The sequence below is a fragment of the Neolamprologus brichardi genome, chromosome 7 (genome assembly GCF_056152115.1).
Source record: "Neolamprologus brichardi isolate AB-2024 chromosome 7, ASM5615211v1, whole genome shotgun sequence".
NCBI classification, from domain to species: Eukaryota; Metazoa; Chordata; class Actinopteri; order Cichliformes; family Cichlidae; genus Neolamprologus; species Neolamprologus brichardi.
In genome coordinates this window covers 23,045,099-23,062,768 of record NC_142110.1, presented here as the reverse complement: position 1 = coordinate 23,062,768, position 17,670 = coordinate 23,045,099, and the positions used below count along the sequence as shown (strand labels likewise).

Genomic DNA, 17,670 nt, shown 5'->3' with positions numbered 1-17,670 from the left:
TCCAACAGCAATTTGCCTCAGTAGACGGACATTAAGAGCAGGATGAGAAGTCCATTTATTAAAAAAATATTTTAATAAATGGACTTCTCATTTCAAAGAAGGGCTTTATGTTTAGGCAAACTGTTAACACACAGGCTCTCTATCAGAACTTCATTCTTTTCTGTTACTGACTGAAATGAATTGTCACATCAACACCAGTGAAAACAAGATAACCAAACAGACACGCTGCTTCAAAAATGGAAATTAATGTTGGTGGTATTTGTTCTTCATATCTCATACACTGTCACATTTGAACCCAGAGTCCTTCTATGCTGCATTTATAATATTAACGAATAGCAGGAATACAGGCATCATCTTCAGATGTACCTATAGAATTTTTAATTGGGGGAACAACAGGCTTGGTTTTCTTAAATAAGTACTGCAGTGCATTTTTGTTATTTAGAGAAGACTAGCAATGTTGGTACAATTGCATCTTCCTATTTTGAAGTTTGGTGGGGGGCTAGAACTATTGTTATGTCAAAAAATTCAAAGCAATTCCTGTAAAATTTGGAGAAAACAAACAAAAGGAAGATGTGAGCAAATGCTGTTTTGACCCTTCAATAAGCTTGTCTACATAGGGTTAGAGACCACGGGGTTAGAGACCAGTCAGCAACCCCCCAGCACAACCCAGTATCGTGGCCGACCGGCATGCAGAAGCTGCAGCAAGCTGCAGTACCAGCAGCGGGGCATATTTTATGTTAAGTCAACATGAAAATTATGGCGGGAAAACCTAAGAGACCATTAAGCTAGGTGGTTAAAATGTAAATATTAACCACAAGCATAATCGTTTGTGGCATAGGACCCTGGAACCTACTTCATACTTTCCTTAGTCACGGCTGCTTGGCTATTGTTCAATCTTGCTCTAAAAAAAAAAGAAAAAAAAAAAGATTTCTCTTACTTTTTTATTTTTTCTCCTCAAGTATCAATTTTCCTCTGTATCAACTGGCACTGGTATCAAGTTTGAAATTCTTGTTTTGTGACATCCTTGATAGGGGACGAATGGGGTTGTTGCTGTGAAAAGTGAATCCAAAGAGGAAGCACCTTAAATTTGGATTCTTTGTAACGGCTAGCTAGAGGTGACACCTCTGGTTTCAAAAAGAAGTCAGATTGCACAGAAGTCCAAGGAACAGACCAGTTTGGTTCCCTTGATCTCAGTCGAAGCTTGATGGTCTCATTCACTAGTTCCAAGTCTCCTTAAATATAACGTTATGTTTGTTTTTTAAATTATGTCTAATTTTAAAATCAAATACACAATAAAGCATAGTATGATTTAAGGCATTTCTGCTTTGACTGACAGTTGGATTAACAAATATGCATTTAATGACATTTACAAATCAACAAATGCAGATGGCAATGACTTGTTGATGATTGTTATGATGGCCCATAATGGAAATAATTGACAATATGTGATTCTAAACAATATCTGAGAAACTCAATAGCTTTGTTTGTCCTAAACACTGTGTACAGATCCTCTCATAGACAGACACACGTGCCCAGACAGGCTTAGGGATTGTAATGCATTTCCTTGTTGTTTTCATCTGTCATTCCTACTTTGTTTTCACTAGCAAACTGTGACACTCATGCCTGTTAACAGCCCGCTAAAAATAACCACGATTGAGAAAAAAAAACTCCACATTTACATGAAATCTTAAAAGTTAAAATCGTTTTTTAACCTCTGATCATCCGTGGTTTGTTTATCCTTCGTTTCTTTAGCTGAATTTCCTAAATATTAGCACTTTAGCACCTGAGTGCTGCACAGCAAGCACTAGCGTTTCTCCTTGGTTGGTGGTGTGTGAACCCATAATTGATGAGCTTCCAGAATTGCGGATTGGACCTTTAAATGTCAGATAGTGAGAAAGGAGGATGAGCATCCCTGCGTTTATGCAAGGAGGCACTTGTGCTGCGTCCATGTCTCTGCTCTGCTGACAGCACTGGCCCCAGTCACACAGCATTAGACCGCATCGGCAGAGCCACGCTCACACTCACATGCACACACAAAAGCGCACACATCCAGGGCCTCGGGCAAGCTCGCGTACCATATTCATATTAGCTCATAAAACTGAACAACAGTCCAGTATTTCTCTTTGGTGCATGCTTGTGTGCTTTTATGTGTGTTTGTGTTTTAGCAATTGTTCCCGTGGTGCGTGGATGTGCTTTGATCACACTGTTTTGACAATTGGGAAAAGCCCATTAAGAAGACGGGAACATTATCAAACTGTTTACGTTAAAAAAAAGTAGCATTTGTGGTGCCTTTGTCAATCCCCCCCCCCTTAATTAAGGAAGAGTTAAAAGTACTGATGGTGAGGACGTATTGTGTACGGGTGTATGATCAATGGCTTTTTTTCTCTGCACATTCACATGGAGACCATGTGTCATCTGGTGCTTCATAGCAAGATTAAAGGATGACTGTATATTCAACCAGCTGAGCCCTAGCTCACTGCACTCTGTACACTATGCAACTTATACAGACTCCAGACTGACAGACTGCCAAAACACAGCAAGTTTGAACACTTCTGCAGCCACACAGGAGGCGGGAATAAATTAGGACATGTTTTTTTTTAAGTTTGCACTCAAATTCAGTGTGAAATTTGTGAGGTGGGGAAGAAAAAACCCATAAAATGTACAAAACATTATTATTAATAGTTTATCTTGATCTTGACTCAACTCCAGGCCTATTCTAAATGATTAAATGTCAGTTTTGTGGTGGGTGGGACTTTATCAGCAAATCAACCTAACCTGATGTCGCAGGAAGATTTCTAAATCTTCATTTGAAGCTAACAAAACCAAGATTTTCACTAACGGCCACGAATGCTAATGAATACATGATTGCACTAGTCATGTGATATCATCAGTTGATGACAGCTAATGCATTCACTTAGGCATAAATTTACAATTAATTAATGCTATAGTTAATTATAACGCAAGCCGTCTCAGTGGAAGGTGTTCCTTTAATAATCAGATGTCACAAAAATAAGTCTCTGGTCTGTCTGATTGCGGTTTTTTTTCTGTTCTTTTTTTTCTGAGAGGACCTTTCTGTTTTTAATCTTTTATAAATAGAAGCCTCAGTCCTTTAGACGTATTTATTTCCATCTTCAGCCTTAATGCTTGATGACATCAAGAAAGTATCAGAAACTGCAAATTAATAAATATGTATACTTTCATTATATACAAATAACTGTTTATTTTACTGTATTTTATCTTATCTGTATTATGAACCTTTGAATTTAAGAGCTGTTGGTGCAAGTGAACATCTTACAGAGTTTATATAGCTGATATATGCTTTACTTAGGTAGGTAAACTCACTGAGACCTCATTTGCAAGAGAGACCTGACTCAGCACATGAAATGAGAAGAGGAAATGTAGCTGTAAGCAGTGATCAGAGGGCTGACTGCATACTCCCTATCATTTTCCATGTGGGAAAAATGATGAAAGTAAGAGGCATATTTTTAAAAAAAAATGAGGATTACAATAATACTGGTCTGTGCGAATCCTGTTTGTTTCCTGAGCTTCTGGTGACTTGACTCATTTTCATTCTTGATTACATAGAGTTGTTAATGTAGAGTGCCACTGTTTCTATCTAGTTGTTGGTTGACTTTTGTCAGAGTCAAGAAAAACTTTTTTAGACACAAATAATCATGTTATCTTGTTAAATAGAGACTTTCTGTTAATATTGCAGTTGGGCTGAACTCCGTCTTTCGCTAGCATTAATGTTTTTGTTTAATTATTAGTCATTAGCCAGTATATAATATTGCTAATAGTTAAACCACTAACAGTAAAACGGGAGCTGTAGTGGCCCTCAACAAATTTCTTATAAAAACTGGGGCATCAGTTTTTAACATGCTTTGCCGAGTTTGTTGCGCTGCTGTTTATGTGTTCAGCTGCTAGTGAGGGGAGGGGCGTGTCCCCGCCGGTCTGCAGCAGTACTGTGTGGAGTTGTGTGTCAGCTGAAGGCATATCAAATCAAATAAAATAGATTAAATAAAATATTCTGTGTTGGTGTTGGTTTTGTGACATACCAATTGGAGACTTGTCAGGAGCTAGGCCTAGCTTAATGCATAAACTGTTTCGTTGTTCTCTTTTGAATCTAATGGAGAAAATACATTATATTTTCGAAGTGATGTTTTTAAGTAGCGATTGAGCTCACATCATTAGAAAAGCATTTACTGAGGTCAAAAAGCAACTGAGGGTGGTTCAACGACTTCTGTGCAACCAACCAAACAGAGAAGCTTCCCCCTGCTGGCCGTTAGCAGGAATGCCAGTTAACAGCACTTTCACATCGACTTCATTTTTCAGACCCGGACACAACATCCAACTTTTTATATACAGTCTGCATTTTTAAAATTCTGTAGTAATGCTCCTTTACTTGGTCAACCTCATCACCATGTCAGTACACAAAGCAGTTGCTGAGGTATGACCTCATTTTCTGTTTCATAGCTTTGCTGTTGGAATTGAAAATGTATCCATAACTTAAGTGCTTTGTCAGCATTACTTTTCCACCATTCAACTATTCACTCTTCAAACAAATTTACAGGTGTGTGAGCTCAGAGTTTTTATGCGCTGGTAGATGACAGGTGGGTGTAAGTACAGTATTGGCTGCTCGAATCCAAATGATATGTCATGTTATTGCTACCCGATTGCCTCGCTCTCTTCCCACAAGTGGTCCCTCATCAAAACACACTCAAGTCTCCTTTGGATGAAGATCCTCAAATGTCAAAAGGAGGACTTTCCCGCATTCACACACTCACCACTCCCAGCACCATCATCCTCCTCTTCCCTCCTTCCTCTTCTCCTCTCTGAAATATCACCATGCTACAAGGCAAAAGTTCGAGTGACATTTAATTAGGGAGTTTTCCTCTCATGCTGGGGTCCAGAGGGGCGGACTAGCTCTCAGCTGACATCTTAGCATTGTTTTGTTCACTGTTAAATACCCTTCAGTCAATCTGACTGTCTCTTGTCTCTTTTCCCTTCCCTGCTTCTAATTCAACAGTTTGTGTCCTGTACACTCAAGGAATTGCCAACAAGGAATGGAGAGAGGTGAGTACAGCGGTGGGATTGTGAAGGCATTGTGTATAAATGGTAGCAGTGCAGCTTTTCAGTGAGTCACGCTAAAGCCGTTTAAATCCTTTTTTTTCAAGTTTGCCTGTGGGCCATTTGTTGAATGATGAAACAATTGCTAGTAATGGTGTTTTTGGGACAGTTGTGTTAGTTTGAATTGACCAAATTTAACCAAGCTCACTCTGTTCTTGTGCTTTCTTGTGTTAATGATAGAATCTTAACAGTTATGTGCAGACATTTCTTTTTGGAAAGCATGAAAGTGTTTAATTATGTTGCTGTCATTTGGTGTACATCCATATTTATCCATTTGTGTAATTAAACTAGCTTAGCGAGAGCTATGTGGGCTAGAGATCTTTACAGGCCCTCTGTCAAATAGCACACACAATATCTCATGTGACCAAGTTAGAGTTCCTGGTGAATAAATGACTGAACAAGAAAGCAGTTTTTAAAGGAGTGGCACATGTTGTGCATGTGCTGAAGGTGAAATGTAAATATTACTATAATTAGCCTAGTTTCATGAAAAAGTGTCTGACATGAAGCTGGTGTGCTTATATGCTGTATGATTCAGATTGTCAGTTGTCAATGTCAGTGTGTCCCACCCCCTTATTGCTCCCAGTAATAAAATATCACCTCTGTCATTTCCCCTCTAGTTTGGTAGGACAGAAGTCATCGACAACACCCTCAACCCCGACTTTGTCCGCAAGTTCATCCTTGACTATTTCTTCGAGGAGAGACAGAATCTACGCTTTGACCTGTAAGTTAACAGCTGACTTATCCGTGCTAATGTGTGCGTGCGTGTGTTTGTTATTGTGTACTAGCGTGTGTTGCGCAGGCACGGGTGCTGCTCTGTGTGGGGCGAAGTTGAGTTAGGACTGAAATATTCATGGCTTGCGCTGAGGGAGATGTACGTCTTCTCTCTTCTAAATAAAAGACAAGTTTTCGTGCCACTTTTTCACCAGCGTTTTCATTTTGAACTCATCCCATTTGTTCGTTGCTTTGTGACAAAATAGGGCCAGATGGCCGCGGTGAATCACACATTTTTTTTTTATGTCTATGAATCGCTTGTTGTTGGTTATTTCATCTTGGGTTCTACTAAAAAGACAAGTTTGTCATAGAGATATTTTAAGAGCGTCAACATACCACATCTGCCTTCTTTTTTTTTTTTTACCCCCAGCCTTATTTTTCTAAATGTGAAGTGCTGTGTGGTGTGCATAAAAGCCCTTATGAGAGTAACAAATGACCTCCTTTTAACAGCAGATGCAGAAGATTGCTTGGTCTTAATCCTTTTAGACCTAAGTGCATCGTTTGACACAGTTGATCATACAATTTTAATTGACTGCCTTAAGCACTGGGCGGGTATCTCTGGGTCAGTGCAGAGTTTCTTGCCGCTCACATAGAAGTTGTTATGCTAAAGGAGCTGATTTTTTCATCTGCCACATCAGAAAACAACCGACACCTTCCCTCAAGACCCCCTCCTGTTCTTTCCCCCTCCCCACCTTTCCTGCATGTAATTTTGCACTCTTTGCAGACATAATTTGTACGCTCTTTAAAATTCAGAATATTTCCTGGTGTGTGAGTTTGTGTCACAACAGGCAACACACAAATTTGACGAATACATTAATATTTTTTTAATCCAGAGTTTTGATCTAAAAACATCGGCTCACTTTATGGCAACACTTTGAGGCCATGCTGTAGTTTCGACTCGCTGACTTTAGAGATCACACTAAACCTTCTATAAACCTTTTTTAAATACATACAACAATATGTAATAATAAATTACCAGTGGGAAAAAGCTGACCTCAGAGGAGTGAGTTATGGTGGACTGATCTGCATTGGCACACTGCATTGGTGCGGGTGGACCACAATAAGCCATTTAAAGTTGAATACGTTTAATCCAAAGGCTGTGCTTGTGCGCATGTGACTGACTATGAGTAGGCATTGCTAGTCTGCTGGTAGAAAAGAAGCTGATGAATAACTGTGATTGCGATGCATGAATCACATCATCTCTTTAAAGATTAAAAATTGTGAAACTAAATATAAAAACCCCCAAACATTTAAATCAACGTATTTATCCCTGCTGAGGCTGTGTGTTTTCACTGAGAGCCTTGTGTCAGGTTTGTTTCTTTGTCAACAGAACTTTTGTGAAAAAGTACCAGGCTGAGTTTCATCAAACTACTACGGCCAAAGAAAGAAGCCGATACGATGTGGCTGTGGATCATTTTTCTTTAACGTTGTGCTGGCTGGGTATTGGCTCTAGTGGAGATCTGCACTTTCAGAGTGCCCCTCTTTCATCTGACTTCCTGTCAGCAAGATTAGAGAAAACCACCAAGCTAAATTTAACAAAACTTGACGGAGAGGTCGAGTGTAGGCAGAGGACAAAGCCATTAAATCAGGGTGTCGAATCATTTCATTTTGTCAACCGCACACAGCTCGATTGGCTCTCTAGTGGGCTGACCAGTAAAACTGCTGCAGAATGCCCGATTGAAAACACCTCTGAAATTTTGACTTTGTTTTAGTGCAAAGAATTACAAGTACATGTTGAAACATTTGCATTTAATGAAGTTTAAAAAAAAGTACCCAGATGAACAGCCTAAGATGTTTCTAGAAAAAAGAGAGCTCAGTCCTTTTTTTCTCAGTCAGTCTTTTCACTTCTCCATTTCTATTGCTGTAAGTCAAAAACAGACATTTACACATCTCGGCTTAGCCACTTTACTTTAATGCGGTTTTATCTTTGTCAGTACGAGGCTGTAAAACTGATGGTTCGGACTCAGACTACCACTCTCCGAATACGAGGAGGGCCAGATTTGATCTGGTTCTGGTCCCTTTTTCTTTCACTTAATTGTGCTCTCTTTATATTTATGCATTTTTAAATGCACATGGCTTTTTAAAAATGGTGTGATACCACAGTATCTGGTAAAACATACACAAAACAACACAAGGAAAATATAAAATATAGCTAGTACATATGTCCCTCAAACAAATTTAATCAGTAGCTCAATGAACAAAAGAACAGTTTCCAAAATTTTCACAAGGCTGAGTTTTATTGAACACTTGTTTTACATAAAGTTATTTCAGCTTAGTAAAATAGCTGGTGGACAATTGGCAGTTAGGCTTATTTGCATTATTGGCTATGAAGCCTGTGCAACAGTGTGAAAGTTGTCCTAGTTGGTTCATGAGGCATATTGACACTGACAGATTTTCTTATGAATTAGGAGTCTGACAAAATCAAGCTGCTTATTATAGCTAATGGTATAACATGTACATGCTCTGTTATCCACATACATGCTGTATGCATCTCCAGTCGTGGTGTATGAAAATGAACAGAGAAATGGCATTAATAGACAAACTATCAAAGCAAGACTGCAGTGCATTTTTTTCCTATTGTGTTCAAGCCTCACACATTGTCATTGTGTTTTCCTGTGGTAGCTCATGAAATATGGAATGGCTCTTTTGTTTGTTCACTTGTTGGCCTGTCAGCATGGCCGCATGCTGCTCACAAGCTGTGGGAGGTTATAGTTAAGGTCAAGGAGGGATTCTGGGTGTGTGTTTGTGTGTAGATGCAAAGTGCTTGTGCAGGTGGTGTATTGTATCTTAAGTTGGTTAATGGCGTCAGACACTCTGGATTGTTTGAATACATTTAGTCATGTAGATATGCACTGTGTGTTCCACTTTGTTTGAGGTGTAAGTATTTATATGTGTGCATTAGTGTTTTTTTTTAAAGGGTACATGTTAAGAATATATGATGGAGCTGGGAGATGTATAGCTCTTTTATTCTTGTTAAAAATATTTACTGCTAAACAAAATTAAAGTAACACTTTGTAAAAACATCAGATCACAAAGGAAACAAATATCATGCTGGATATCTATACTGACATGGAGTGGGTAATGGTTTGGTAGAAATGAAAATGATCAGCCTACGGGCGGCTGAATTCAAAAACACCCAAAAATAAAAATGAAAAATGGACTAAAGCATAACGTCTCAGATATGTTCTATTGGATTTAAGTCAGGCAAGTGTGGGGGACAGTCAATGGTATCAGTTCCTTCATCCTCCAGGAACTGCCTGCATAGACACATGAGGCCAGGCCTTGTTGTGCACCAGGAGGAACCCAGGACCCACTGTACTAGTGTAGGATTTCATCCAGATACCTCATGGCAGGCAGTCAGGGTGCCGCTGCCTTGCCTGTAGAGGTCTGTGCATCCCTCCGGAGATATGCCTCCCCCGACCATCACTGAACCACCACCAAACCAATCATGCTGAACGATGTTACAGGCAGTATAAAGCTCTCCGTGGCTTCTCCAGACTCTTTCACGGCTGTCACATGTGTTCAGGGTAAACCTGCTCTTATCTGTGAGAGTACTGGTGATGGATCTGCCAGTTCTGGTATTCTATGGCAAATGCCAGTCAGGCCCCACAGTGCCTGATTGGCATTTACCCTCTGGCCAACCTCATTTGGGCCTTCAGGCCACCCTCGTGAAAACAGACATGCACACTTAACTATATATATATATATATATATATATATATAGCTATAGCAGCAGTGACACACTAGTGCACGTGTTGTTGTTAATTTCATTAACACCAAAGCAGCTGAAACTGATTAACAACCTCCTCTGGTTGTTACTGTTAACCTCCTAACTGATCAGATCAATATCCCACAAGTTTAACTGACTTGATGCTTTACTCTGATTTAAACATTTTTTGAGCACTTTATATGCAGCCTGTCTTGACTAAAACAGATTGAGAAGTATTGGATTGAGATCTGGTGACTGTGGAGGCCAGAGATGGGCAGTAACGCGTTATTTGTAATACTGTAATCCGATTACTTTTTTCAAGTAACGAGTAAAGTAAGGGATTACTATTGCAAAAACGGTAATTAGATTACCGTTACTTTCCTGTAGGGACGCTGCGTTACTGCGTTACTAAAACCGTGATTTTTTTTGCGAGAATGTCTCATGACAGTGATGTAAGCGAGTGCGACGTTCGTGAAAACAGCTGTGTGCAGATCAACAATGGATAATATATTGAGTGCAGGAGAGAGTATGAGCATGCAGTGTTTAAAGCGCGGAAGTACTGACTTTACTTTGAGTTTGATTCCATAAAAAGTGACAAAAACATTAGTGTCCGTTGTGCGTGGGAAGAAAACTTATTTTTACAGCGAAAAAAACCCCTAAACTTCCAAGCAAGCACATAGTGCGCTACCACGTAATGGGAAACTCACAGAGAAACTTGCGGATTCTTCCACTGACCGCTGCGGCACACCTGCACCAGGGTAAACCTCCGCCTACCTCACTCCTGCTTTACAGGTGAAAATAGAGCAAAAGGACCGCTGAGTCTTTGACTTTATTTATTTTCTGCTGTGTTTTACTTGCATCTATTTGAAAGAGTGAGTGTAAACACACACAAAAAAATTATTTTATGTGCTGGAATGTGCAGAAAATAAGTTTAAATATTAAACAAATTTCTTCCAGTCAGAGAATGTTGCATATAATTAAATTTTTGCTTGATGCATAAAGTTAAAAGAGTAAAACTGATAAAACAAGTTTTAAAAAGAGACTTTTCCAGTTGATTACATTTTGTATGATGGATTATGTAGAAAAAGTAGAATTGGGCTGAAAGATCTATCGCTTTATCACCTATTCAGATTGTAAATCGTGTTTTTAAAAAGTAACTAAGTAATCAGTAATTAGTTACTGATTACTTTTTTCAAGTAACTTGACCAACACTGGTGGAGGCCATTTGAGTACAGTGAACTATGCTGAACACTGTACAGTGTTTTGTTCAGAAGGATATTTTGAGATGATCTAAGCTTATTCTGGTAGTAGCAACCATTAGAAAATGGGTATGCTGTGGTTATAAAGCGATGTGGTCAGCAACAGTACTGTGTTAGCTTGTGGGATTTAAATTATGCTCAGTTGGTACTAAGGGGGCACTTGGAAAATATCCCCCAACCATTGATACAAAACAGGATGCATCCACTCTTACATATCCTGTCACATGTTCTCCTCTGACCTCTGGCATCAAAAGGGCATTTTCACCAGAGAACTGCTGCTCATTGGATATTTTCTCTTTTTCAGTCTATTTCTCTATAAATCCTCAAGATGGTTGTGGAAAAAAATCCCAGAGTAGATCAGCATATATCTGAAGTACTCACATTTGCCTATCTGGCACCAACAACTGTTTCGTGTTCAAAGTTAACATGAAAGCACATGTCGACGTGCCCAGATGCATTGAGTTATGATATGAAACTAAACAATATATTGCATTGTATTTGAGTTGTAAAATACTGACTGTTGATGATAACCTCTCAACCTCACTTCATACCTTTACTGTATGAATCAAATGACATAAAGAAATGGTTCTCATTTGACACACCAGTCTGTTTTAAAAGAACTGCTTGTAATATTTCTCACAGAAAATACTGACCTAAATATTCTGTACTGCACCATCTCGCAATAAAAATAAGGAGAGATGATGTTCATCTATATCATCCAGCCATTGAGAATGTGTTTTTGAATGTCTCTGTGTGTAAAAGTATAAATAACTCAAGCATTTCTGTGCATGTGCTTTGACGTTTGTGTGTATATCCCTGTGGACCAGAGGAATGTAGTGCAGACTTTGCCAGAATATCATACAAGATGTTAAAAGCTGACAAGTAGTGAAGAGTGGGTGATGGAGTGTGTGTGTGTGTGTGTGTGTGTGTGTGTGTGTGTGTGTGTGTGTGTGTGTGTGTGTGTGTGTGTGCGCGTCGTCTAGCTGACTCCCTGTGGGGCTTCTTGTGAGTGGGTGAGCATCAGGCCCTTGTTACTGTCTTCTGGGCTGATGGTCCTGTGATCACTCGCAGCTAGGACATGGCGACGCCCACACACACTGCCTGCCCTCAAACCAAGACAAATGTCCAGATACACACACACACACACACACGCACACGCACACACACACACACACACACATTCATACACTTTACTGCTCAAGCAGTCTTTTGCACTCATGTTAAGCTTTAACAAGCATGTACACACACATGTTCTTTCTCATTACAGGACCAGTACTGCACTCGCCTCCTGCTTTGTCCTGAGGTCTAAGACTCATTTCATTGCTGCTCCTACACTCCTTCCTTACCTCCATCTTCTTTATAAAGCTTCAAATCCCTTCAATAGACCCATATAGCCAGCTAGCATTAAGCCCCCACAAACTGCCCTTATAGACGCTGGCCATGCCGAATGCTCCCCTACTTTATTTATTTATTTGATGGTTTGAGATGCTCCCCCTGGGTGGATGGTGGTCTAATCAAGTGTTGCAAATTGGATCAGACCTCAAAAAATAAAGTGAAATGCTCACCAAAAAAGGAATACAATAAAGATATAGCTATATAAAAATATTTAAGGTACTCAAGAATAAAAGAGTGGAACCAATTTCAAGTTCAGATTTGCTTAAATATATTAATGTTGAATATTTCCTGCAAAACAAAGACCTTTACAGAGCAGAAGAAGAAATTCACCATGAAGAATGCATGTTTCTTTTCCATTTTGGGGGAAGAAAAAAAACAATAAATATTGACTGAATTTGAACTGAAAAACAAAATAAATGATGGCACGGTGTGAAAGACACACAGCTTTATATATAAATGTAAAAGTTTGTGCATTAGAGTAAGCCTCTCTTTCACTGTGGTAATATAAATACTGCATTATTGCCGTAATCCAGAATGTTAACATTAAAATACGATGAAAACAACAGGAAACATTGAGATTTAAAATATAGACAAGATGTGATTGGGACAAAGAAGCAGGCTGAAAACTAACATACACACAATCCAAGATGAAAGAACAAAATATTCCCTGTGTATGTACACAAGGAATCGAACAAAAGAATATGAGAAGAATTGATTATAGTCCGTTTTATTCTGTTTTAGTTGCAGAAGGTCTGAAGCCTATCCCAGCTACCATAGGGCAAGATGCAGTGTACAGCCTGGACAAATCGCCAGTGTGTCACAGGGTTAACATAGAGGGACAGACAACCATTTACACTCACTCATCACATTAACATAGGAACACAGTAACAATTAACCAACTAACTGCATGTCGTTGAACTGTGGGAGGAAGCCAGAGTACCCGGAGAGAACCCACACGAACACGGACATGCTACTCCACACAGAAAAGCCCCGGCCAGGTGGTGGAGTCGAACAAAGATCCTTCATGCTGTGAGGCAATAGTGCTAACCATGCCACAGTGCTGCACTGGGACGCGAACTTTTCTATCCAGAATAAATTATTTTTTGTAAATATAACATGCTTGTCAATATTCTTAATCATAAAAACATTTATAATGCATAATAATATGCACTTTAGAAGAAAAAACGGTGACTAGTGAAAATGTGCACATGCGCTGACACTAAAAACACTAGTAACAGTAGAAACAACAGCAAATAGAAAAATGTTGCAAAAGTACACAGAAAAACCTAGCTGATAAGCTAACAGTAGATAGACGTTTGCTAACAGTAACAAGTATGTGTCTATAGTATTATACTTTTAAATGCAATCCTTTACAAGGTTTTTGCTCTTTTACGTCTGCAGTTGTTCCATCACGTTATTGTGTCCCATTTTTCCATTTGCAGATATTTAAGGGTTTTTTTTGACCTCTCAGAGCCACCATACCTTTCTCTAAGGCAACATGGTCAGTGTCAAATAATGAGGTCAGTGTTGAATCTCTGAAAGCCAAAAGCTCAGGTCTCAGGCTGCTTCTGAGAGTTTTTCTACTCTTGGTTTGGTATGATCTCAGTGAGCGGATATATCCTTAATGTCGTCATGGCAGACACATAACTCTGCAGCTCCACCCACCTGCTTTTTCAGAACTTTTGTTTGTGATGGGCAGCCAATCAGAAGAAAGCTTTCTGAAAGCAAAAGGGGATAAAGATACAACTTAATAAGAGCCTTTTAAATGGCCTTGGACTACATGAGCTGAAGGTCGGATGGTTTTTCACTTCCTTTTATAGCAGTATTTTTGGTAAAACATCATCTCGATCATGTGAGTGTAGAGGCCGCTAATAAAATATTTGTGTGATATCTTGTGTCAGTCAGCCTGAAAGCTTTTCAGTGGTTTATGAAGCTGTTAGGAAACAACGCTGAAGTGTCAGTGAGCCGTTGTCTGTTGTTTGCCTGCCTCTTCGGCCCCATTTATTTGTGCGCTGTCATTAGTCATCGTTGCTCAGTTCAAACAGAGCTCTGAGCAGCAACCCCCCACTCCCAAAGACAGACAGCGCAGGACCGAGAGAAATCCTGTCTGGCCCAGTGCCGATGCAGAGTGACGTCATCTACATAAACATTCACGCACGTACGTCCAGTCATACACAGCAAATGTGCACTCACAAGACGCCATGGGACATCTACTCTAGCACTCTTGTGTGTTTGTGTGTATGTGCGGGTGAACATGTGCCGCCAAATCATCATACATACATCTTTTTCCCCTGCTCTCCCTCTCGTGCTCCCTCTCTTTTTTATCTCTTGCTCTCTTTGGGTCTCTTATAATTAAATAAAATGAAATGAATCATTTATGAACCTTTGGGAGTGACAGAGGCAAGGGGCGAATAGAACATGAAGCGCACCTGTGCATTTTGCTGGCAGCATGTTGCGTAACAGTAGCGTGGCTTCCTTGCGCTTATGGAAATATATTAGTAATGGCACTGTACTCGAGCTCTCTTCCACATCCTGTAGTGACACACGGCATCTCCTCGTTTTGTCAGCAGGCGCCTTATCGTACATGGCATGCTGTCTGTAGAAAGAAACGCTCAGGCTCTTCCATTTACACACTCGGCTGCACACTGCTGCACATACACCACACTCGCATATTGACACACACCTGACACACCGAAGGAGGTTCCGTGGTGCAGGAAATAAATAAAGCTGGATAAATTGCTCTGTGGGGAGCCAAGTAGATTAGATGGCATGCACAACATAGCTGCTGCGTTTGGTTTTGGACGAATGTTAGGATGGACAAATACAGGAATTGCTCATTTCTGAATCCTTTAGGAGTGTTTGTTGGGAAGCGGCGATCACAGATGGAAGTCATAAATCTGCAAGATCTGCCACATTTATTTTTTCATTTGACAACTGTAAGCTCAGTGGGCACCAGAAAATTAACACTGCATGCCTCAAGAGAAAGCCTGTAAGTTTTTAGTAAAACCTTCAACATCATAAGAAGGAGCCAAGTGAAGCTTGTTAAGCTGCCTAAAGTGATTACATTTGAGTTGGTGTCTTTTGGGTCTGAATAAAAAGTGAAAACTGAGGGAGTTAGAACGAATCTTCAGGGCTCTGTTTCAGGTTAATGGCTCAAGGCCACATTGCCTACCACTAGTGTAACACAACCAAATATCCAGCTAAATGGTCGTCTTGTGTTGTGAGTAATGTAGCCATCAGGTTTGGACTGGATGTAAAAAAAAAAAACCCAAACCAAAACAAAAAATTATTGGTCCAATTTTTCCATTGAGTCAAAAAGTTTGTTATCAGATTGCCCCTGGTGGGATACTGATTTATCCAGACTTTGTCAAAACTCATTACAGATTAAGGGAAGAATGAATATTTAGTGATTGTACATCACCTTATATCATGTTCAGTTTGGACAGACTGTAAAAATGAATTGTTGCTTATAGTGCTACAGGCAGTGTCACAATCGCTCTGTTAATGTTTTTGTCATCTGGTGTTAGCATCCTGTCAGGTATTACCAAAGTCCAGGGGACTTGTGCATCCAATGCATTCTCTTACCATACATGAGATCTTGTTTGGTGTTGGTGCACTGACAGACTAGCTACAACAGTACTGGCTGCCAAGAGCACTCCATCCATCCATCCATCCATCCATCATATACTGCTTATCTGAAGTATGGTGGTGGTAGCAGCAGGCTAAGTAGAGTGTCCCCCGACCTGCAAGTAGGTTGCAGGTCTACCCCGTGGGGTTTCCTGTCACTTCCATGAAGGGCTGTCAAACAAAATGATGCTCAGATACTAAATCAATACTAAAAATTACTATAAAAACTACTATATTACTGCTCTTCTAATTGGTACACAATTTCAAATAGCACATTTGCAAACAAGCAGGTAAAAAACCCTCAACACTAGTAGTAATATGTACCGTAGTTAAAAACTTTGAGAGGAATATTGAGAGGTCATTAAATCTCATTAAATGTTAACCTGGTCCAAGTTGTTTAATTTTGACCTAATTTTTAATTTCATTTTTACTTGTTATTTAGATTTAGACACTAAATAAATTGTGTGGTTGGGTTTAGGCACTTAAATGCACTTGCTTATAGGTTAAGACTATAGTTTGGGTTGAAATACATCTGTATGAAAAATGACAAACCTAGAGTGACACGCTCATCATGTTAATACATGTACAGTAACCTGATGCAGCAACAAAAACTGCAGGACTGGTGCCTCTCTGGCTGGTTCCAGACCTACCCAGACTCTACTCGAGAGTACATGTCTCGAGTAAAATTTCATTGGAGTTTCTTATTGCTTCAGTCAGTGAATTTGCGATTTAGCTGAAATAGAATAGCTAAACCTTGAGGCAATGCGGGGCCTTGTTGTGCTTTAAAGTTAACAATATTCCCAGATGCAAAAATCCTCCAAAAGCATTTAAGCAACTAATCACTATATTACTCATTATGAGTGTAAGAATGGACCACTGAGATCCATTAATCTGTGACGGGTGTGTTTGTGTATGTATGTGCATATGCGTATATAATATAAATACTATAGATGATAGTTATATGAAGTTTTATAAAAGTGGTGTTTATTGAAATGAATACAATACGTAGCATGCTGACTCTGGTTGATTCCCTGAATATTTCTCTGTGTTATTTCTTTCTTTTTGAAATATATTTTATGCAGTTGTTAAAATAATCTAATTGGCAGTGTAGATACATACTAACTACAAACCAAAAGTTTTAAACCGTCATAATTGAAAGCTGGAAAATTTGGGTGGTAAAATTGCTGAAGCCTTCACCTGACCTAAAAGTACTGAGCCTGGTAATTATGTACCCACATGCATGAAATCGTTTTAGTGAAGCTTTTGGTCCCGCCATCACAGACCTGTGTTAAGCATGAATAGCTTCTTTACAGTGATTAGTGAGAACTGCTGTACCTTGCATTAATGCCTCTAGATAATGAAGGCAAAAAATGACACTATGGTCCCCTTTCAGTCACATATCTGTCAGTCAGTTTGTGCTGCCACTGTCCATGTTTGGATATTTAATCTTTTTCCTTTTTCTCTGCAGGTATGATTTAGACTGCAAGAGTGACAACCTCTCCAGACATGTGAGTGTCTCTTTCACCTCAGCTGTTCAACAATCAGTCATGCATTCATTTCAATTTTATACGTCCACAGTTAACCTTCCAGAACAATAGCAGCCTGATTTGAATCTGAATGTTGGGGGTAAAAGTAGTGATCATAAACACACATGCAAAGCAACCAAAGAGCTTTTCAGGGTGACAAGATGGACTATTCTTGACTGACCAAGTCAAGTAAGTGATCTCAGTCTGATTGAACTTTGTTCCATTTACTGAAGGCCAGAATAAAGGCTGAGAGCCA

General features: G+C 39.5%; 1 protein-coding gene across 2 annotated transcripts in view; it reads left to right on the top strand.

Annotated features, from left to right (window-relative positions):
• The window catches only part of LOC102799554 (copine-8-like), a 73,863-nt gene that overhangs the window by 14,972 nt on the left and 41,221 nt on the right, over nt 1-17,670 (top strand). For both annotated transcript variants that reach the window (XM_087844405.1, XM_087844404.1), the window contains exons 3-5: nt 5,027-5,073; nt 5,745-5,848; nt 17,357-17,396. In XM_087844405.1, the coding sequence (XP_087700531.1) occupies nt 5,027-5,073; nt 5,745-5,848; nt 17,357-17,396 (191 nt within the window). The remainder of the gene's footprint in view (nt 1-5,026; nt 5,074-5,744; nt 5,849-17,356; nt 17,397-17,670) is intronic.